General features: G+C 32.9%; 2 protein-coding genes, 1 non-coding gene and 1 pseudogene across 4 annotated transcripts; 2 read left to right on the top strand and 2 right to left on the bottom strand.

The window, feature by feature from the left end:
• Nucleotides 1-329: 329 nt before the first annotated feature.
• LOC145627561 (F-box/LRR-repeat protein 3-like) lies at nucleotides 330-4362 on the bottom strand. The gene is made up of 7 exons (XM_081679934.1): nucleotides 3724-4362; nucleotides 3369-3494; nucleotides 2349-2453; nucleotides 1832-2231; nucleotides 1609-1738; nucleotides 845-1139; nucleotides 330-647 (listed from the first exon to the last, which is right to left on the bottom strand). Exons 1-7 carry the CDS (start codon nucleotides 4360-4362, stop codon nucleotides 402-404), a joined length of 1941 nt encoding a protein of 646 aa, XP_081536060.1. The 3' UTR covers nucleotides 330-401.
• Nucleotides 4363-11106: 6744 nt separating this feature from the next.
• LOC145626542 (glycine-rich domain-containing protein 1-like) lies at nucleotides 11107-18136 on the bottom strand. Of its 2 annotated transcripts, none has more exons than XM_081678990.1 (8): nucleotides 17857-18136; nucleotides 16611-16731; nucleotides 16085-16516; nucleotides 14485-14766; nucleotides 12976-13496; nucleotides 12380-12507; nucleotides 12124-12275; nucleotides 11107-12033 (listed from the first exon to the last, which is right to left on the bottom strand). In XM_081678990.1, the coding sequence occupies exons 1-8, from the start codon at nucleotides 18048-18050 to the stop codon at nucleotides 11500-11502; spliced, it is 2364 nt and encodes a 787-aa protein (XP_081535116.1). In that variant the 5' UTR covers nucleotides 18051-18136; the 3' UTR covers nucleotides 11107-11499. The 2 variants fall into 2 exon arrangements, with proteins under 2 accessions (XP_081535116.1, XP_081535117.1); XM_081678991.1 differs by having other exon boundaries at nucleotides 11107-12021.
• A 3801-nt stretch (nucleotides 18137-21937) lies between these two features.
• Nucleotides 21938-22042, top strand: LOC145629827 (small nucleolar RNA snoR69Y; annotated as a pseudogene).
• Nucleotides 22043-22122: 80 nt separating this feature from the next.
• LOC145629829 (small nucleolar RNA snoR53Y) lies at nucleotides 22123-22205 on the top strand. Its single transcript, XR_014111962.1, has one exon. It is a non-coding gene; the product is annotated as a small nucleolar RNA snoR53Y (small nucleolar RNA).
• The last annotated feature ends 859 nt before the right edge of the window (nucleotides 22206-23064 follow it).

Genomic DNA, 23064 nt, shown 5'->3' with positions numbered 1-23064 from the left:
TGACAAAGAGTAAAGATCATTTTTATTCCTACAATTTAAACGAAGGTAGTATATGTTATAGATTTATGGGCATTTTATAATAACAAAGCTCATCCATATGTACAAAATTCGTATGTTATATAGCCTATGAAATGGTTAGGAAAGTATGTGAAAAAAAATGAAAGATACTACATGCTGTTATATTTCAGGCTAAAATCAGGCCACATAGTTTACAGAATTTGGTACACCTTATTTCTACAAGAATCTCTACAATTGCGGCTAAGAAGCGCACCCTTTGCTTGTTAAGAGATCAAAATTCATTATTAGCATTTATACTTTACAACTTCAATGGACTAAGTTTTTTTGTTCAAGAAAAGTAAAGGGAATTTATAATAAACTCTGTTTAATTAAGGATAATTATTCTAATCCCATCTAATTTTACATCCTCTAGACCAAAGAAACTGAATTAACTCATGTGAAAGGGAGGATTTAAGATAGCCAAGCAACTTGACCTTTTTTAGTTGTATGCAACAGGCCCTAAGGGCTAGCTCGAATCCTCTGGCCGACACGTTAGAAAGGTGAACCAGCTTGGCATCTTGAAGGCATGTAAGTTTACTCAGCACCATATATAGAGCTGCATCTGAGATGCCACAATGGCAGAGGTTTAGCTGGTTCATAAAAACAATTTTAACATCATGAACAATTAAATCATACTAAGTATGTACGTACTGACTTATAAGTGTTTAAACATACAACTAGTTAATTGATCCGTGCAATGTCTTGGATTATATTTTTGGGTGACATATGTCACTAAGGGTTTGTAATTTTAAATACTAATTCGTAGTATAGGGTATCAAAGGGTTACCTCGCGCATATTGTTGGAATAGTTGGCAAGGGCCCAAAAACCCGAATCTTGAATGTTCTCACAGTGCTTTAAATCCAACATTGACAGCTTCTTGCACCCAACTGCAATGGCTTGCAATCCAACACTGGTAACATTCATTAGGCTTCGCATCTCAAGGGAGTTCAGCTCCTCTAGTCTACCGATATACTCCATCCCCTTATCAGTTAAACTACTGCAATATGATACATTAAGCTTCTTCAACTTCTTGCACCCAATTGACAATGCTGACATTCCTCCGTCTCCAACATTAGGACACCTGCATAATGCAACACTTTTTAAGGCACGGCCGCAATAGAATTTTACTAACATTACCTTACAGAGGCCCCGTTTGGTTTAATGTAAAACATTTTCAATGGAAAATTAGTTTTCATGGAAAACATATTTTCAAGGAAAAACACAATTGCAAATTAGTTTTCCTTTGTTTGATTGCATACCAGAAAAGTCCAGGAAAAATAAAAAATAAGAGTGAAAATGTAAGGATGAATGAGAGGGAAGTAAAAAAAGAGGTAAGGAGGAGAGAGGAAAATGTGGCTTCCCTTGTTTTTGGAAGGAAAATGTTTTCCATCATTAAGGATGGAATTTTTCACCCTTGAAAAATTGTTTTCCACTCCTTAACAAACCAAACAAAGGAAAATGGGAAAAAAAAAAAAAAAAAATTCATTTTCCATGAAAACATTTTACATCAAATCAAACAGGGCCAGAGTAAAGGTGTGTAGACTATGTACCGGTATATGTCGAGTTCACAGAGCTTCATACAGTTGGAAGCAATGTAGAACAATCCATGTTCTGATATGTTGTCACAAAGCCCTAGTCTTAAGACCTTAAGTTCCGAACACCGGGATAAGAAACTAAGAGCTGCAAAAGGAAAGATACTATTGTTTTCAGTTAACAACACAACAAATGTATAATGAAAAAATAACAGAAGTTCATTAAAAAAAAAAGTTATACCAGTGTCATTTATGCCAGAGCAATCAGTGAGATCTAGCTCTTCAAGAAGAACACAGAAAGAGCCAAGTAGTTGAAAATTCTTCTCTGTTACAGAACTACAAGACTCTAACTTCAGGCACAGCAGTTTCCTGCACGAGTTAGCGATTGCTGCAATCGCGTCATCAGTAACAGTATCACAGCAGGAAAGATTAAGGATTCTCAAGTTACAGCATCCTGTTACAAGCTGTTTTATGTAAATGTCTCTAAGTCCAATACATTTACTTAGCCCAATTTCGACAAGGGAAGTGCAATTTTTTGTAATGCTTAGGATAGTAGCTTTAGAAACACGAGCTCCATCCGCTTTGAAGACAGTTAGACACTTTAAGTTCTTCAATGCACAAAGAAGATCAGAGGTGAGATCCTGCAAAAATGTAACATCAGAGTTTGTGATCAGAAAACATTTGTAAAATCGAAAAAGGTTGAATATAGAAAGATAGATGTAAGAGAAAGGTTTCCCACAGTTTTAGACAGTACTCACGACCATACAATGGCTTGCATTCAGCTGCTGCAGTCGACGGTGTCCTTTAGCTACTGAGCATAATCCAGCAGAAGTAATACCATCACACCTTGACATGTCTACTACCTACAATCGCGCCACAAAGAAAAACTCGGTAAGCATTCAATCGTATGTTGTTATTGCAAAACAAAATTAGGAAACCAGCTGCTAGCTAGTTATATACACATAGAATTATATCAGAATTTTAGGTTCGAGGGAAAACACTTGGAGTTGGATTATGTCTGCAATATTTCAATATATTGGACTAAATATTGTCAACGTTACATTATTTTGTTTGATTCATAATTCTTAAAGTACAGAAAAAAGGCAAGTAACATTAGATTATTGAAGTTCAATGTTAATGAAATAATAAACTCTGTACTTAACACATTTTTTAAGGAGATTTGTATAACATATGTTTATGTGATTTTCATGAATTGTGGCATAATTTTGCAAACTCCATTGGTAAATGTCAAATGTACGTACTAACTAGCGTCCCTTCGAAGATTTCAATAGTACTATGATCATAGAACTATAGAAGCTAAGCTTTCAATTATATAAACACCAAAATGTATTGCATGGTTTTTGTTGAGAAAGTTTCATAAATCCCAACAAATTATTTTTTATAAAAAAAAGTTATACACCTTAGGCTTTTGAAGATTACGTCTCCTTCATACGTTACTAAATGTCTTAAATTGAGCTTAGATTAATAAGAACTTTAGAAGTACACATTGCAGTCGATTTTGAGTACACATGTGAAATATTTCAATTTATTATAGATACTATTATACAAGAATTTACTCAATGTATAGTCGCATAACAAATCATCCCTCAACAATATATAATACCAATCCCAGTTATCTCAAAATTGGTTGGTCAAGTACTATATAACGCATTTCTCCCTCAAAACAAACCCTATTAATTGCTATCTTTATGTTGTTCATCCAAAAAAAAAAAAAGTCTAATAGTTAATAACCAATTAAACTTAATTTACTAACTAACCTTAAGTGAAGGGCAGCCATTACCAAGCGAATGCAACCCATAATCATCCACCAAACCACAACCCACCATTATCAAACTCTCCAGCTTTTGCAATGCTGCAATCGAATGCAACGATTGACTCGTAATCTGCACCAAATTAATCACAACAAACAAACCCATTTATTATTTTAACGCATATTTAGAATTCTAGTACGAGGTACCTCTTGAGGTTGTGTAAAACGTACAAAGTACACAAAATAACATAAGATTAATAAGCACGCATATTAAGGTTTTTATTACCATTAATTAATTTTTTTTTGTGAGATTTATTGCGAGTATTATTTAAAGATAAATGAAATATTTTATTAGCACCAACCTTGAGAGAAGATAAATCAAGGAATTTCAAACCGGAGCACTTGGTAGCAAGAAGACCAATCCCAAGATCAGTAATCTCTAAGCACCATTTCAAGCTTACATTCTCTAAACTCTCGCATCCAACCGCAATGTGCGCCAATCCCACATCGCCGAAGTTTAAGCACTTATCCAACTTTAACTCCTTTAACCCCATCGCGCATGACACCGCGAGGGACTCTTTATCTCCGAACCTCTTGCACAAGTATGACACGTCGAGGGATTCGAGTCTCTCGCATGATCGTGCGAGAGCCTCGATCCCTACAGGGGTAAGCCCCGACGCTCGGCTTAGGGAGAGGGTGGTTACGTGGTGGCGTATAAGCGGGGAGATGGCGAGTGCAAGGGAGTCGTCGACGCGTGGGCATAAGGAGAGGTCGAGGGTGTGTAAGGAGGGGAGTTTAGGGAGGAGGGAGAGGAGGATGGAGGGGTGGAGAGGGCGGAGGTGGGTTTGACTCAGTGAGTTGATTCGGTGGAAGGTGCGGCAGACGAGACGAAACGAGTTCCGGTGAGCGGGGTCGAGGAGGAGGGAGTGGATGTGAGCGAGGAGGTCATCGGTTAAGAGGGAGAGGAGTAGGGAAGAAGAGCATTGTTGTAAAGTGGTCATGTGATTAAATGATTGATTAACCAAATAACCACCACTAATTATATAATTAGATTGATAATGAAGGTGATAATCGGAAAGGAGAGAATTTAATTTGGTGTTTGTTTTTGAAAAGGGGGGAAAGAGTAAGAAAAAAGTAGATGAGATCATACGTTTTTATATGAGGAAGACTTGATAAATGGGTGTGATTGAATATAAAAAGAGACTACTTGGAAGTTGGAAGGTAATGGTGACGTGATATGTGTTTGTGTTTATTGGATTATTATTGATAGGTTGTGTTGGCACTAGGTTTTGGTTTCCATCAATGAATTATCAAAGTATAAATACATATCATTGGTGTAAATTATTTTCTTGTGATTGATTAATTTCTTTTGCTTGATGGTTATGATTGAAGTTTCTAAAGTTTTACTTAATATTTGCAACGTAACAACAATTAGGAATAAAAGAAACTCTTGCATGAGAGTGCGAGTGTGAGACTAAACTCACTGTGAGTTCAATATATCTGACAATAATATTCTAATATATGACATTAATAATCTAATATCTACAAAAAAAAAAAAAAAAAATAGCTAGAATTTTATAAGTTAGGAATAGCCGAATTTTTATTAATTACTCTTGATTGGTTGAAATTATTGTTATTAAGATTTTAATTAAGTACATTTGAGTTCATTAATTTAAGTGCTTTAGAGTCGGGTGACGAGCCTTACTTCGTATTCTTCTTGTGCTATTTAAGTTTATTATACTACAAGTTGTTTCTTTAATAGAAGAATCCTTCAATTTCAATAAAAAAACCATCTTCACAATTCTAAGTAGCACTGTCAAAACGGTTTGACAGTTCGGGTTCGGTTCGGTTTGAAATCGGTTCGGTATTAAATCGGGTCGGTTTGAAATCGGTTTAAGTGTCTCGCGGGTCGGTTTCGGTTCGGTTTAAATATTTATCGGTTCGATTCGGTTTATTCTTGAGCGGTTTTAATTCGGTTCGAGTTGTAAATGGTTCGAAAAGTAAACGGTTCGGTGCAGCCGGGTTGCAGTTTGTTAACGGTTCGGTGTAAGCGGTTTTTATACCGGTTCAAACAGCTTCGGGTTGGAAATGGTTTCGAGTTAGAAACGGTTCGGTTCTTTTTCGGTTCAGTTTTATTTTGGTTCGGTTTGTTAACGGGTTTGCCTTTTATACGATTTAACGTTATTCGGATCAGTTCCATTTCATGTTTACTAAATTATTGTTCGGAACGGTTTTTTATTTCAAAAAGTCGGTTTTTAATCGGGTCGTTTGGATTCGGGCAGTTAAACGATTTTGGTTTGAAGTTTCATAGTACTTGCTAACCTTTTGCTGGTTAACAAGTTTTATATCAAGCCGAGACTTCATCACTTCATATTTAGGCATTAAGCATTATATTATATACAAATTCTCATCGATTTCAAAAATACATATCATGTTATTTCAAGTTTAGTCATACTGATCTTACTAGTTTATTACGAAGTAACGTAGATTATAAAAGTTTAGTGTATTAATGAATTATTATTGTTTTACTATCACATTATTAGCTGCTTCTTACTCAATCAACTAATTGATATGTCATAATCATGATTTGATGAGTTATTGTGACGTCGAAATTACAGTTTGATTTATAGATGGTTCGGTTTGTAAGTGGTTCGGTTTATAAACGGTTCGGTGCAAACGGGTTGCAGTTTGTTAACGGTTCGGTGTAAACGGTTTTTACCTCGGTCCAAACGGTTTCAGGTTGGAAACAGTTTAGGGTTAGAAACGGTTCGGTTCCTTTTCGGTTCGGTTTGATTACAGTTCGGTTTAGAACTGGTTCGGTTTGTTAACGGGTTCGGTTCTTATACGGTTTGACATTATTCGGATCAGTTCGGTTTCGAGTTTACTTAAATACGGTTCGAATCGGTTTTCGGTTTTTAATCGGTTCGGTTCTCATTTGGATCGGTCGGTTTCGGACAATTAAACGGTTTCGGTTTGAAATTTGACAGCACTAATTCTAAGAGATCAATACTCCCTCTTTAAAAAAGAATATAAAATTAGTGTTTACGGAGAAGTACTATCACCGCTAAAAATAGTACGTAGTACAGAGTACCGCTAAAAATAGTACGTAGTACAGAGTACTAGCATAGCATTTCTTCAACATATATAAATAATAGTTCTACTGGGCAAAACTCATCATAGTAGCTGTATTGCTTATTTGATTGCTTGTATACGATATAGGAAGTTAGGAACTATCAACCTTTCAATTAATTAATAATGGCCGGTTACTTGTATCTTTTAGGGTTTGCTTAACACAATACTTGCTTAATCCAAGTAATGAATCATTAAATTATTTTGTGGGCATGTAATTACAGAGATAAAAATGCTTTAGTTAAGTGTTTTTAAATATAAAGTGCTTAAGTAGTGTTTGCCTGTTAATTGAATCCTCAAAGTATGTTTATAATGTATAAGTATGTACTATACAGAGTGACACATACTCATTAGTTTAGTCATTTAAATTTTCTTTTTCATCAACTAAACTCAATTAAAAAACTTTCATATAGCAAACTAATTTTTTTTTTTCTTATCAACTCCACTCAATAACGGAACTTCAATAGGACAATCTTACAAAGACAAGGACGAGTACCCTATTTCCTACGTTGGATAGAAGAAACAAATAAAGAAGCTTAGGGCCTGTACTGTTCTGATTGACTGAACTGAACTGAATATTTTATGTGATGAGGAAATTAAGAGTTAAATTGAATTAAAAATAATTTGAAGTGAACGTACCCTTAACTTAAGAAGTCAAGTAAGACCGTTTTTAGGTAGAAACTCACGGAGTATGAAGCGAAACTGATGCAAGTTTCGTACGGCATTTGGACGAAAGTTGCAGCTAGCATGTGGGGCCCAGTAACGTGTTCGAAACCGTACCTATCTGCGTGAATGAAAATGACTTACGTAGTAAATTAATTTTGAATATATTTAGATACGCGCATATGCTCTTCATTCTTCCCTAGAAACTCCGGCTAACAGTCTAACATATCACACATGCTACCATATGCTCCACCTTCGCATACATACACTTGTCTTTAATTAAAAATTATTAACTGAAATTATTATTAGTATTAAGTCTTAATTTTAATTTCTTATGCTTTACTTCTACTTGCTACACATTTAACCTTCACCAGTTTCCACCCAAAATTTCATTTATAAACACCATTCTTTCTACCACCACTTCATGACTAGCATTAATTATTCATTTGTAGTTTAAATTATGGATTAAATTATTTTCAGTATTTCCTTTGCATTTATTCTATTTGGAATGATCATATCCACATAGTGTTGACATCCTATAATTATAAAAATGATCAAACAAGACCATAAAACTGAACTAGCTCACCCTAATTGTGGATTTTATTTTACATAAATTTGGCGAATATGCTATTAAGGAGAGTAATTTAACATAGAATCTATGGAATATCATAACACTAATGCACTAAAACTACTACTGAACAACAAAAACAAGAAGAATTGCGTCTAGTATTACACATCACACCACCATGTTGATGATATGACGCCCAGTAGTATCAAATTGGTATTTGGTACGTCCAAGAAAATAAAACAATTACAACTCTACTAGCTCCTCATTTTTTTTTGAAAATTTTATAGTGGTCGATTGAAATATAACTATTATAATGTTTTATGATTATTAATGTGAAAAAATGAACTAATCTTATTGTATTATCATTAAAATACTATGATAGTCATATTTAGATTTCTTGTTGATCTTTCATCTCTCATGTGTAACTGATTCTAGTGTGTTTTTTCTGGGGGGTTCTAATGAATCAAGCATCTTTTGAATAAAGAAAATTGAAATATTTTTAGAGCATTTAATTGAGGTTATTGACAATTCAATCCAAAACATAATTGAGTTGAGTATATAAGTACCAAGATCATTTTCGACAAATTAAAGAACAAGTTTATCTAATTTGTTTTTACTTATTTGAACTTATTTGGTCTCATTGGATCTTATACAAACTTTTTTGAGTTAATATTGAACTTGAGTATCCCTTATTAGCCTATATTATTGCACTTTATTTGAACTTAAACTTGTTTGAAATTATAAGCCTTTAATTATGAGAACTTATTTTTCTTGAAATAAGCGAAATAAAGGTGATGAATGAACAAAACAAGTCCTGATCAAGTTAATAAAGTCTAAAAATACTGTATAGTTTTGTCAAATCATTTGAAGCAATTTTAAGTATTCTTTCCCAATATAAACTCGAAAACTAAGATAATTTGATTGATTTCATGTTAGATTCAAATTTATAAAAATCAAGCCTAATTCAACCCATGTAATAAATGGTTCGTGTCAGGTCAACTTAATAATTTTAACAAGTTAATTAAAAAAACCTTAGCTTAAATATTAATTTTAGATTGGGTTCAAGTCGGGTTAATATTTTGGTCTCTTCTATGCTCGAGTTTGATGTTCGCCAAAAGTGACCTAAGTTTGATCTTCATTATGCTTTTCCTGTGATAGGAGGGACACTCCTATATCTTACTCTGTAACTACTTTATAATTAATCATACATATATATAGGGGAAGGCTCTCGTGAGAAATTTTCTTATGTGAGAATTTTTCTTATGTGAGAACACTCTTTATGTTCTAAATTTTTACTCGTATGTTCTAAATTTTAAATATGATGTTCTAACCTTTTCTTTAAGTGTTCTAAATTAAATTAAATATTCTAATTTAGTACTCACATGTTTTAAACCATAAATTAATTAAGTTTGATGTCATAAATTTTAAATAACTTGTTCCAAAATTTTAACTTATATGTTCTAAATTTTAAAACGTGTGTTCTATTTTTTTACTCGTATGTTCTAAATTCTTTACTCACACTTTCTATATTCTATATCAATTTGTTCTAAATTTTTATTCACATGTTCATAATCTTAAATCAGATGTCTAAATTTTACTCATATGTTTAAAATTTCATAAAGCAAATTTTATAAATTTTTAATCACTTGTTTTAATTCTTAAATCAGATGTTCTAAACATATTACTCACATAAATGTTCTAAATTATTACTCATATGTTCAAAATTTTAATTTAAGTCACATGTTCTAAATTTTAGCTCGCATGTTCTAAATTTTAACTCACATGTTCTAAAATTTTACTCACATGTTCTAAATTTTAAATCAGTTCTCATATAAGTATGAATTCTCACATATGGACCTATTCTCACCGGATCCCTCCTATATATATATATATATATATATATATATATATATATATATATTATTGTAGTGTTAGAGCAAGGCCTTAATTAGGGGAGTATTATCAGTTCATCTCCAATCGCATACGCATATTCGCATGTTCACCTATCACGACACTCCTTTGCTTATCACCTTGCTGAGATCATTGCATGTGTAGTTGTGTACTGACAGTTCTTCTTCCCGCTAATATTTTCTTGTTTTTTTTTTTTTTTTTGACACTAGTATTACTATGTACTTCATATATCTTTGTTTTAGCTTATTTTGTTAAAAATAGTATAAATTATCTCTAAATAGTGTTGGTGGACCGACTCAAATTAATTATTAATCAAACGATAAGTCGAATTTAAACGCAGTTATTGTCTACATACAGTTTTGTTTTCGATTTGTACGGTAATTCTTCCTTCACATGCATTTTAAGATTCTCAACCACTAATCTTAGTTAATTTTGTTTTAAGGGATTCAATTAAATAATTGCAATTTTAATCATCAAAATATAAATTGATAATCTAGTACTCCCAAGTCCCAACGGTTAAGTTTGGGCCAGTTTAAATTTTACTATCACTGACTTGGTCTAGACTAGTACTCCAATTTAGTTTTATTAAATTGGCAATCTAAATTAATTTTTGATTCCAAACGCATTTGTGTATTACTCTAAGAATATTAAATATATAACTCTAAGAATTAACATTAATAACCTAAATTTGAATTCAAAAAAATAAATTCATTTTTCCAATCAACTTTAAATAATTTCAATTTGTCAACACAAAACAAATTAGGCACATGTAAAGACTTTTTAGCAAAACCAAGCACATGCTCAATTGCACCTCTTTATTAGGGCTATCTTGTCCAATAAACCCAATCTCAACGTGATCGCTGATACAATATGCAAGGATGCGTGCCAAGGATTAGCAAATGATAAATCAATTGAAAATTTAGATTACTTATCGTGTTATCAATTAGAAAACCAACTTCAAATGGGCAGAGCCAGAGTATTGTGGAGAAATTGAAGGTCATTGGGCTTTACATTAACGTTTGAGAGGTCTTAGATTCAAATAGAACCTTGAACCATAAATTCAAAACATCTGGAAAAAACATCTTGATCAAGCACCAGTTGTGGACCGATCAAACTAGTAGCTAAGCGAGGGAGTTTAAAGGCATAACAGTTATGCACAAAAAAGTACATATCAGTGGCAATTTTGTAAGTAAAAACAAATTGAAAGTGCTACTAAAAGTTAAAAAAGTAATACAGGACTTAACATTTTCTAAAATACTTTTCACGCTGCCATTAATACTGAACACCTGTCAGTAATACTACTGGATAGTAACAGTAGTACTATTGAGAGGTGAAAAAGTTTGTTATGTAAAATTAGTTGTGCATGACTATTATGCATTACAACTTCCTCGTAGCTAAGCTAGCCTTAGAAAAAACACTTAGCTACTCCTCGAAGATAATCGCTTTTAGAGACTACATCATGTTTATACAGCTACACTAACAACAAAGCCCCTCTTCTTCATCATTAATCACAATACAATGAATTTGAAACTTCTTCACGTTTACATCTATAGATCAACATTATTCACTATTCTCCTCTCCAAGAGTTTTTTGTGGATTCATTCATATATCTACGAAAAACACATAATAAGGTTACCAATTAAGGTTTTCACACATTAATAAAGGTACGATTAACGTCTTAAACTCATTAGCTTATTCGACTTTCAAGTTTTAGTAATGTTTCTAATTTTTCACATATTATACAACTCCCAAGTCCAAAGCCGTATGTACAAATTGTACAACCATGCTCATAATAAATCCCCTCTCTTTTTTCCACGGAAGCTCAATCAATAATTGGTTAGAAAATCAAAATCAAATCTTGTTTTTTTTATGAGATAATACCTCTCTTGTACAATTTTTCACCACCTTCAGCCACAGAAAAGTTTGGTTGATTCAAAATGTGCTCAGCCCCAGGATCATATCCTAAAACAGCCTTAGCATTCCAATACCAAGGCTGAAGGTGCGGCGATGGAAGTGAAGATGTAGAGCACGACGAAGGATGAAGTATGACAGAACCCCAATCTTTCTCCCCTAGCCTGACCTCCTTCAATCTTCTCCGTATCAACAATCCTCCCACATCTTCCTTCCTCATCTCTGAAACACTTCTGAGTATAGCAAGGGACAGTAACAGCACGAAAACAGCGTCTTCTTCAGGTGACAGCTCTAAGGCCAAAAGCTTCCAGTTCATAAGAGCAGTAGCTTTTCCATTCGGGTTCTCATCAGAGAACCTAACAACGGTCACAAACCCTTCTTCTTCTTCATCTTCTACTTGATCTCCTTCTGTTTTACGTAGTTTTCTCTCTTCCTTACTCACCTCATACTGCATTTTCCGGCCCTTCAATAACTTAACCTGTAAAACATGCTAATAGGTTGAGATCACAATGATGATTCACTGAAGTCATGACCAATATTTGCTCAAGAATAGATTAGGATGATTATCCTCAAGCCTTACATAAGAGTCAGAATTTTGGGTAAGGGTAAGGCTTAGCGTTTCTAAGGAAGATGTCGATTCCCACTGCACTGTCAGTTCGTCTCCAGTTGAGAAGCACCAAGAAATTACCCCATCTGATATCTCTTTAGGCTGTGCTGTTCCTACCACTTTATCTGCATTTATTTGCAAAGTCTGGAATATTAAGACTTAAGATAGTGATTGTGCTTTTAACTTAAACAATACATTTGAAAGAAACGTGGATGCAGAGAGGGCGTACCAGGGGCTTTCCCAATTGCAGAGCCTGCCACATAAGACCAAGGACCTTCGCGTATCTCAATAATCCGGTCTTCCCATTTCACTGTCTCCGGTGATTCAGCCCCTCTTCTCCAAAATCCTCCACCAATTCTGTACAAGAGGTGCAATTTCATTTAGCAGATCACAATCTTGTCAGAGATTCAGAGTGCCAAATACTTGCAGGAACATATTATAATATGTACAGGCTAGTCTGGCTTTAAATAATAAGGCTTAACCGACCTCTTTCGTGTTGTACCATCATTTATACAGTCAGCCTACTATAAACTTGAGCAGAACTCAGTTTAAGTCTGTTTACTGGATTAACTCAGACTTGGTTGAAATCCTGCCTAAATTCAAACACCTTTTATGCTCCTATGAACGAAGAGGTTGATATATAATATGAGCCTGACTAGCTAGTTTTTTCGCATATACAAATCTGATCTCTACAATAAGTGCATGAACATGATTGCTAAACAGCTCATGATATGGGAGATGTTTAATATAAATGGTCTCATTGGCTAAAATGATGATTGAAACAAAACAATAAGATGCTACTTTTTTTGAGAAGTGATGACTCACCTTATGCGAACCACAAAGCATTCTCTTCCTGCATGATCCAAAACAGTACGAGACAACCATCTCCCTTCCTGAGGTCGATACTGATTTAGCTTAAGCATTACATCAGAGATCATAGCACCAGAATCATCACTCGAACGATCAGGGACACATTTCAACAGGTATGGTGCTTGAACAGGAGGAGTAATTGAAGTGAAAACCCTTAATTTCTGATCAACTTCACTTCCAAATGCAAGAGAAGGTGCACGAAGTAACTCATTCCACGAAAATGAGACATTGTCCAGCAAACCAGTGCCCGTGAAACAAAGGTTCCCTGGATGGCGAAGCTCAAGGCTAATCCCCCTGGTTCCAAACTCGGAATAGAAATGCCATGCTTTTTGCCATGAATCAGGAGCAAAACTCCAAATGGGTTTGTCAAACTTAAGTTCTTTGTGACATCTAAACATTCTTAGGCGCAAGAACTCGCGTGTCTTTTCTGCTTGTGTTGCATCCATATGTGATCTCAGCCTAACAAATACACATACCTGATCTCCAAAAGCAGAATTCAAGTTAACACCAAGGCTTAAAACTGAGTACACAAGACTTTCAGATGTAATTAATGTAAAAACTTGCCCAAATTTTTACATACACAATAGAAGTAAAATGTTGGAGTTCATTTTAGTCATTTTAAGTTTGATGATACAGTTATGTACAATATATATAATCAGTCATCTCAAAGAAATCAATCTGTCTCAACATCGCCTAACTAGTTTAAACCAGAAGTCAGCGTAGAATGTAAGAGAACCAAGTGTCTGATTAATTCCAATAGTAAACATGCCTTCAAGATCTTGGGCATATGATACAGGGGAGAAACCAGGGGTGTCTAGTATAGGCTGTCTAATAGTACATGTAATATAGTAATGTTGGATTATTATTAAAGAAAATATTAGCTTAGTGTGCTACAGAGATCAAGTACTATGTAAATGTTACTAAGCAATTAAGCTGGTGATTTTGCCAAGCTAAATATACTTCTCCCTAAATAAGACCTCTATATTTGGCTTCCTAATCAAAAGTTTCTGGCTTCGTCACTGATTATTTATGTAGTCAAGGCATCTCACTATAACTAGTCTATAATTAGTTGGCAATATGGTCACCATCTCAAGAAGACATCAGCAACTAGGATGTTTAATTAGGACGATAACCTAACTTCCAATCTGTCCTGCTCAATTGAGCTTCTATGACCAACAATCCACCATCTATGCCAACCGGCTTACTTTATTTCCCACTTCAAAAACTATAATAGATCAGTTCATTAAGCTTTTTGTTAAACAATCTATACAATATAAAAAACTAGCATGATTGTGGAAGTTGAAAATGACGACAAAGCATGCATAGAATCACAATGAATAAGATTCGATGATCTCATGATGTACAGTAAACCATTATTAATTAGAGCAAGTTGCTAATAAATAAACCTTGGTAGTAATAATGAATGTATATTAGTGGTAAAGTAGTTTTCAACACACAACTAACCTCTAGTAAGAATCTTGGGTGCAATGACTTGTATTTAATATTAACATCTGAGTCTGAAACTGCCCAGAAGACCGAGGTTTGGCCAGCATTAATACCGCCTTGCAAATCAACGGCTAGTCTGCCCCCAGCTTTCTCATATGGCTGATCAAAACTGGCCTCCCAAAGCTTCTTTGTTTCCTCTATGTCTTCCTCGTTCACTGAATGATCCCATGGGCCCAACACCCTCAGCAGCAGCTCATCTTCCATGTGCTTCGTGTCAGCTGCATATACCGTTGGGTAGCTCTAGTTCATGTAAATTTTATATTTGGGACAAATGAGAGCTTGACTATAGTAAATCACAGACATTTTTAGGGCAATTTCTACAAGTTTAGGCAATTTTGCTAAAAAAGGTGGACTTTTGAATATATCAAATTGACTCTTTAGAAAGAGTTCTTCAACAACATCCCAAAAACAGTTATCCAATATTAAACCCCCACAAGTCCACAACCTCCCATCAAATCAAAAGCAGCTGAACGGTATGCATGATATTGGCAAATCCTAGTCATAGACAACAACACCGTGCCAACTTACCAAATCTTTTTCATTGTTCTTTGACTAGGCTGTGATACTGATCTCATCCTTACAATACTAGTCAAGGAAATTTAAGTACTCAATTATCCCAAAAAAAAAATTGTTCACTTTAATTTGATTTTACTTGAGCTTGAATATTAAGAAATTAAGTACAACAAAAGGGAGGACATCGTTATCATTGGCTATATCGAACAATAGCATGGGACACGTCAAAATAGAATGGTAGACAGTACAATATATTTGGGATAGACGCACTATTCTACAACACGAGTAATCATATTCATTCATGGAGTTTCCTCTTTCACAAGCTAGACATCCAGTGTTCTTAGAAAGATAAAAACAACATATCATAGGACGTCTTTTTACTAATAATCTAAAAAGCAATGGATGACAACAGATTTCAAACCCAATTTTCTAGTGTGACCACATGAAAATTAAATTGAAGTAGATGGTGCAGCTGATGTAAGGCTTTGTGACACAGCTTGTAGGACCATCCAACCACATATAAATGATCCTTGTATTGTGTTTCAGTATCTTAGTAAGATTGCTTATTCCATTGAATTTAATTATTGAGGATTATATTATAGGATCCTGCACTACCATGTTGCCTCATCAATTGAAAGAATCTTAACTTAACTATGGACAGATTAACCTGTCTACTAGTTGGATCTTATGATTCTCGGGAGTTAGAATACTATTAACGTATTTTCACTTATTTAATCTACATTTTCCTGAACTGAACTTATATAAACTCATTATAACTTAATTAAGCTGTTAATTAGAGTCGAGTAGGCCTCTGTTTTTCCTTATCTAAATTGATTATTACTAAACATACTTATCTTAAAGTAGATATAAGGTCAATAGAACAGGGCCTCAATTACAAGATTTGGTAATCCTAATCCTAGCTACTACACAAAATAAATCTAGAGAACTCTAAGATCAATATCATTTAATTTCGACCAAAATTCTTAAGAAAAAAAACAATGTTGAAAGGTGCCAACTTATGGTGGACCTAAACATAGAAACTAACCTGATGAGTTAGCCACATGAGCAAGATATCAACAGTGGGGACCAAAACGCATGAACATCCATTACCATCACCATCACCATCGCCACCACCATCATTTTGTTGCGTTACCACCAATTGTAAGAATTTCTTGTATCTCCTCATTGCTGCAACTAAGTACACTAACTCTCCCGTATAAGGCTCCTTAAAAAACTTGTCATATACACTTTTTTGTTTCCTCATTTCACTCATAAACATTTCCACATTACCACTTCTTTTCTCTTCTTCCAAACACTCTTCACATTCTATTTCATTCTCAAATGCCTCATTAGGGTACCTCTTTGTCCATATGTCCCTACACATATTAACAGCATACTCCTCGTTCTCCTCATCGAAAATTGTGGCCTTACCTATCACCTTTGAGAACCGCGTTAAGCAGTAATCTCTATAATGTACCTGTCCCAATACGTAGCGTTTTGCACTTTAGTATGTAGGATGGTACAAACAAAATCTTCCCAGTTAAAACCAATTTATGTAGAAATGTAGTTACCGGATTAAGAGTGTGACAATACCAAACCCATTCAATATCAAACGGAGGGAGAATCATAGGTGGTCGTTGGTTCGGCCCAACCATTAGATCAGATATTAATGGCATCCACAGCTCCTCATACCTAACCAAAAACGGTTACAATGTCACTACATATATTTTCTAGTGTAGAGAGAGTCGTAAAGACCAGATGTTAAGGCAATATTACATTATTATTACGTGTTACAACAAAGAAAACTAATTTTTACGGATTAAAACTTAATAATATAACGATCTTGAATTTGACGTGACTGGAACATCAACTAATTTTTGTTCACACACAGAACAATATTAAAGAAAAAACATCATTTTCAAAGTGTCTGATTGGAGTTTCTTTCAATATAGGACCAAGTTACTTTCAATTTTCATAAATAATATCCACAAGACTTTAACATATATTTTCTAATAATGATGCATCAATAACATTATCATGGCCGAACATATCCAGCCAAAAGCTGAACATCTTAGTATATACAAATACAATTCAATGTCTTTTTAACTAAACTATTATTATAAGAGCTGATAATTATTCATTGTCCCACGAATTATTGATAATGTTTTATATCAAATTGCTCAATAGATGACACGAAACCCAATTAAAGGGGATTCAATTTTTTTTTATTTTTTTATTTTTTTATTTTTATTTATTTTTTTTTTTTTAACTTCAATGGTGCATAATTTTACTAACTTTTAAGTTTTAATTAACTACGTACTGTAAATTGTAAAATACGTGTAACAAATGTTGTACTAGCTAACATGCCTAACAATAAACAATCTGTCTTTACAAATAAAGACTTGGCCTTATTATATTTGGTGTTAGTGCATTGGCATTATTATGATGGATTATTATACCCATATAGTACAGTTCTAATTTTGTTCCGGAATTAATTGTCGTGTATACTACTGGTACTAGTCTGCTAAAATGTTACAATGTTTAGATTTCATTTCGGCCAACAGATTAACCTAACTAATACCAGTAAAGAATAAAGTCGAATATTTTCCTCATAAATTTTGGATATATTTTTAAGTGAATATTAATATAGGTGAGGTATGGACGTATGGTATACCATATAAATGTTGATCAAATGAAATACTCTTCGTTCAAAGGGTTTCATGATAACTTAACAGTAAAATACTCTTAAATGATGCGACAACAATTACTATACTCCGTACTACAACAACAATAGACAATACAGGAGTAGAAAAAAACCTGCGAATGGCTTCGACGAGAGTGGAGGGATGGTGAAGCCAATCAGAGTCAGCCACGTAGTGGAGGAACTTGAGGTTTCGTCTAGCAGCAGAGACCAGATCTAAGGTGACTAGGATAGCTTCTTCTTCAGAAATTAAACTGCTGATACTTCTTGTTGAAGGGTACTCTGAATTGGTGCCATTAATATCCGACATTTTAAACCTATGAAATTAATGAAGAGAGAGAAAGAGAGATTATGGGAGGAGTGGGAAAGGGGGATTTGGAGGGAGGAGTGGGGTGTGGTGATGTAGGAGACTGAATGAATAAATCAATGAGGAGAGTTGTGTTTTAATAACACGTGTTAAAGTGGATTTTTATTATAAGAGAGATTGAATCACTAGAAATAATACGATGATTCCACGACTTTGATCATTGTACTACTTCTATGTTTTTTTAGTTTAACTTTGGTATTATCTGTGAGATATAAAATATTCCAACGTATTTTTAATTGGATGATTTTAGGAGGATCTATGCTTATTGACTCGTAACACCAATATTCAATAAGGTACCTAGGCTAGTATAGGTGCACCAGGGAATAAAAGGTGATGATGTTATTAGAAAATACAACTTACAAATGAAGGGTTAGAAAATTTATATGACTCCTTGTGTTAAACTTTTAAACACTATATTAAGATTTCATTGATCATGATTATGACATATTGTGAGTTTTGTTAAATATGCATTTTTTTTTTATTTTTGGTCAAAGTTATTAATTGACCTCTAATGAGTCTAATCACATCGTCATGTTACCGTGTAAATTACGAATATAAGCAATATAATATTGTAATATTTATAATCTTTATTTTTGTCTCATTGACACCTTATTAAAAACAATTGGTTTTTATTAGAAAAAAAAAATGATTTCGACTTTAATTACTATAATTGTGTTAAGTGCATTGTATGTAGATAAATTAGGCCAAACTACTTCTACTACATAGTATTACTTGTAATATATAATGTTGATTTTCACAGCTTTAACTATTATGTACTCGGTACTTTATATTGATGATCATATTAATTCACATAATAACCATCATTAACCCAATTAAAGATAATGCCCCATTAGGCCATTACCCACCATACTTATGATTTACTCATGCTGTCCAGATTTTTCCAAAAATTATTTTTGTCACATTCACTCGCTAATAGATATATAGTCCTTTTCAACCATTTGATGAAAAGAGTCAGATAGGTCAAAACATTCATCACCGTCGAATTACAAATTAAAATCGTAGGTCCCACTCATAGTCCTGTTTAATTTACTTCGTTTAATATTACTCCTATTATGCCGACATGCTTTAGATCGATTATATGTTATCCCAATTAAACAGATTACTAATGATAGAATTAGTGGTGTCTAATTACTAATGATAGTATTAAAGATGTCCAATCAAAGTGGGGAATAAGGCTCCAAAGAAGACAAAATTGGAGAAATGGGTTACATTATTGGAACTGAAATTTAAACTAACTTTCCATATTTGTTTCATGGCTATAGTGGTAGCATATCATGCGAGTCTCATCATGATTTGTCGATTTTGGTCACAAATTCATGATGCAAACATTGTGGGATATTAAAGTTACGTGTACTTGTACGTTTATAAATTGTCTAGTTATCTTCGTGTCATTTGCCTTTTATATTCTTCATTAGATTCATATAGTGTCAAAAAAATTAAAAAAAAAAAAAAATAAAATCGTGTCATGCTAGCTAATTTAGGGTCTGTTCTTATAGAATGAACTCAGCTGAACTGAACTGAACTGAACTGAATATTTTATAAGAGAAGAAAATTAGGAGCTGAACTGAACTGAACTGAACTGAGCTGAGCTGAACTGAACTGAACTGAATTGAACTGAACTGAACTGAAAATAAGCGTATGAAAACAGACCCTTAAAGTAGCTACCTGTTTTCAGTAAGCTAATTTCCTTGTATTTAATTTATTCATGTTTAAATATCTCTAATTCTAGACATGAACTCAACTGGTTAGATATTAGCCTCGGATTTTAGTACCTTTAAAAATTTAAAAAGTTAATATTTTAAAAAATAAAATATATTGAAATGAATCTAATTAGTCCTCACATAAATTATCCTTGCATATAAAAATAAATAAATATATAAATAAAAGTTTACAAATAATGTTAAAAATTAAAAGGTAAAGAATCAATAGAAACGAACAATCACTATGATGTTTTTACCTTATGTAGTTAGGCTTCCCTTATTCGATCTCTCTAACCCCTCCCTATTGCTATTAAAAAGGTTATTAAAGGACTCTGCTAATTGAGATTGAGTTATTGATCATTCATAATACAATCCATTAAAGTCTATAATCTTACACTCATTCACATTTTCTAAAGAGTTACATCCATAATTTTCACCTTGCCTTAATAGATTTAAAATTACAAAGTCGTTGTACATTGTATATGCATATATACAGTTGTATTGTACGTAGTATATCGTAACTTCATGTTGATTTAGTAAGACATATAGTCATATAGTATAACTAACATAAACTTGGTCATGCACTTGATTAAGTATCCAAGACCGAATGTCCAATAGGATGATATATTTCATCAAGAGACTTTAATCCTACTGCTCTTACTCTCCTACAACTTGGTAATGGGTTGGAGATTTGGAGAAGACTTAATCAATGATTTGTAATAGCTAAGTGAAGAAAAGTATTATTTGTAAATAATGACGCTGCCTATACAACTCCAACTACACAAATAAATAGATAAAAATACAAATAAAGATGTTACTGTCTTAAGAACTTGTTTAAAAAAGACAATGACAATTTCATAATACGTAGTTAGGGCAATGTGAAACCACCATTATATTGATAGAACAATATAGTATATATATATATATGATACTTTAATTTTTTGGGTGTATTATAAGAACAATATTGATTTATAAAACTTATAAAACTTTTCTTGTTGTCTATTTATATAAAAATTATACTATGTTTAAAGTTACCCAAAAAAAAGAAAAAATTACCCTGAATCGGCTGAAAGTTACCCAAGGGTGTGTTTGGTAAAAAGCTTTTTAAAGAGCTTTTAGCTTATTTTGTCCAATTAGATGTTTGACCAATTAAAAAAGCTAATTTGGGTGTTTGGTATATAGCTTATTAAAAGAGCTTTTTGGGCTCAAAAAGCTCTTTTAGAAAAAACTCATTATAAGAGCTTTTTAAAATTAACTTATTGTACAATTAGCCTTTTGTTTCTTAAATACACTAAAACAGCTAACAATTAACAGCTATTTATCAAACATTTATATACAATCAGCTAATCATAACCAGCTAGTCAATCCAGCTACTATACCAGCTAGTCAAACCAGCTATTATAACCAGCTAATACAATCAACTACCAACTAATTACCAAACAAGGTCTTATACTGCTCGATATACAATAATATTAGTGTAAAGTGGGTGTACAAACAATTTGGTCATATTCGATTATTCGGTTTACATTAACTTTAACATCACAACCACAATTGTATTGGTGCATGTTACAACAAGTTGTACATAAAGTTCGTCTATTATTTTCACAAATTACATTGTAATACAGTAAATACTTTTCTTTTAACTTTGACATATAAGAAAATACCAATAAATACGTTTTAAAAAAAGTTTAGACAGGGAAGAAGAGAATGCAATTTTGGTCCAAAGTAATCTATGGACTAACATCTAGTCTATAACAAACCAACCAATACTCCAATTGGGCTACAATTACATTGGGCTCAAATTCAGAATTTCAAAAGTCCAATACTTAGAGGGTAATGATGTAATTTCACAAAAGGGAGAGAAAGAGAGATAAAACCCTAACCCTATCACCTCTCTTCTTCTCATCGCCTCTTCATATAAAACTCAAACCATTTCTCCTGAACAATTACAAGTTCCTTCTTCTTTGTTCTATTTTCTGGAAAATCTGTTTCTTCTGTTTTTTCTTTTCTTGGGTGTTATTTGATTCATTAATCTGTTTCTTCTCTTTTTAATTTTTTATGGGATTTAATTCATTAATTTATTTTTATTATTGAAGAAAAATTGGGAAATTGTTTTGCGATGATGATAAATGGTTATAATCCCAGCTCATTACGAGATTTCCTTTGTGGAGATCAAGGAATTGAAATATTTCCAACATTTATCTGAGTTTATCATTTTCTTTTCCAAAATTTTGTTATTTTTGTTCTCAATCGATTTACAAATGTGATTATTTTTTATTAATTTTTGAGAAATAAATCCCAGTGATGTAATATTATACCATGCTAATTCTGATCAATTCATGATCGATATTTTACTCTGTGATTAGCTGAGGGTTCTTTCTATTTTTTGTTACCCAGAAAATAATCGATTTTATAGTTGAGTATAGAAAATCATCTTATTTTCTATTTTGATTTATAAATTAACTTAATACCTGTGTTTATTTACAGCTACATAATTAATTCTGTTTACATTAATATTTGGACTGCAATTGTTTTAAAAAAAAAAGAGTAATTGTTGTTTTATTGATTATAATTTGCTCGGATAATTCTGAGTATTTATAGTTTGTATATTATGGTCTTTTTGAAAATAAATCCAGTTATTTCTGTCATTCGGACCTTTTAATTAATGAAACTCATATCATTGAAAACAAATTATTAAACTGAATGCCAATACTTGAAACGAAGAATTCGTTACTTACGAATCACGATTCATAATATAGCAATTAGCAAATATGTATACTTTATAATATCTACTCCGGATTAGAATTAGAACGAACTCAATATTTTGAAACTCTTTCGAGGGGAATTCCTAATACGAGACATCAAGAATTAGAACGTTCTTGTTCCGTGCTTTGCAGACCCTAGAAAATATGGATTAACAATACAAAAAAAATTTATTGAACTGAATATCAATACTGTAAAGATCTTAGATTGCTTTGGAGACCATAGAAAATACGGATTAACATACATCAAACTACTTCATATTAAACTGAATGTTATCAATCTTTAACTTTGCATAACATATACGCAGTATATGCTAAATTGCTAATTATACGCAAATAGTTTCATAATAGAAAATCAGCAAGCAAAGCTTGAGATAATCATACATATAAATACGGCCAAAGTATTATTATAATCATACATATAATTACGGCTGAAGTATTATTATCAATGCCATATTGTCATTGTCTAACAAT

Source organism: Chenopodium album, chromosome 4 (genome assembly GCF_948465745.1).
Source record: "Chenopodium album chromosome 4, dcCheAlbu1.1, whole genome shotgun sequence".
NCBI classification, from domain to species: domain Eukaryota; kingdom Viridiplantae; phylum Streptophyta; class Magnoliopsida; order Caryophyllales; family Amaranthaceae; genus Chenopodium; species Chenopodium album.
Note: the sequence above shows the minus strand (reverse complement) of the source record. Positions and strands in the feature narration are given on the sequence as shown.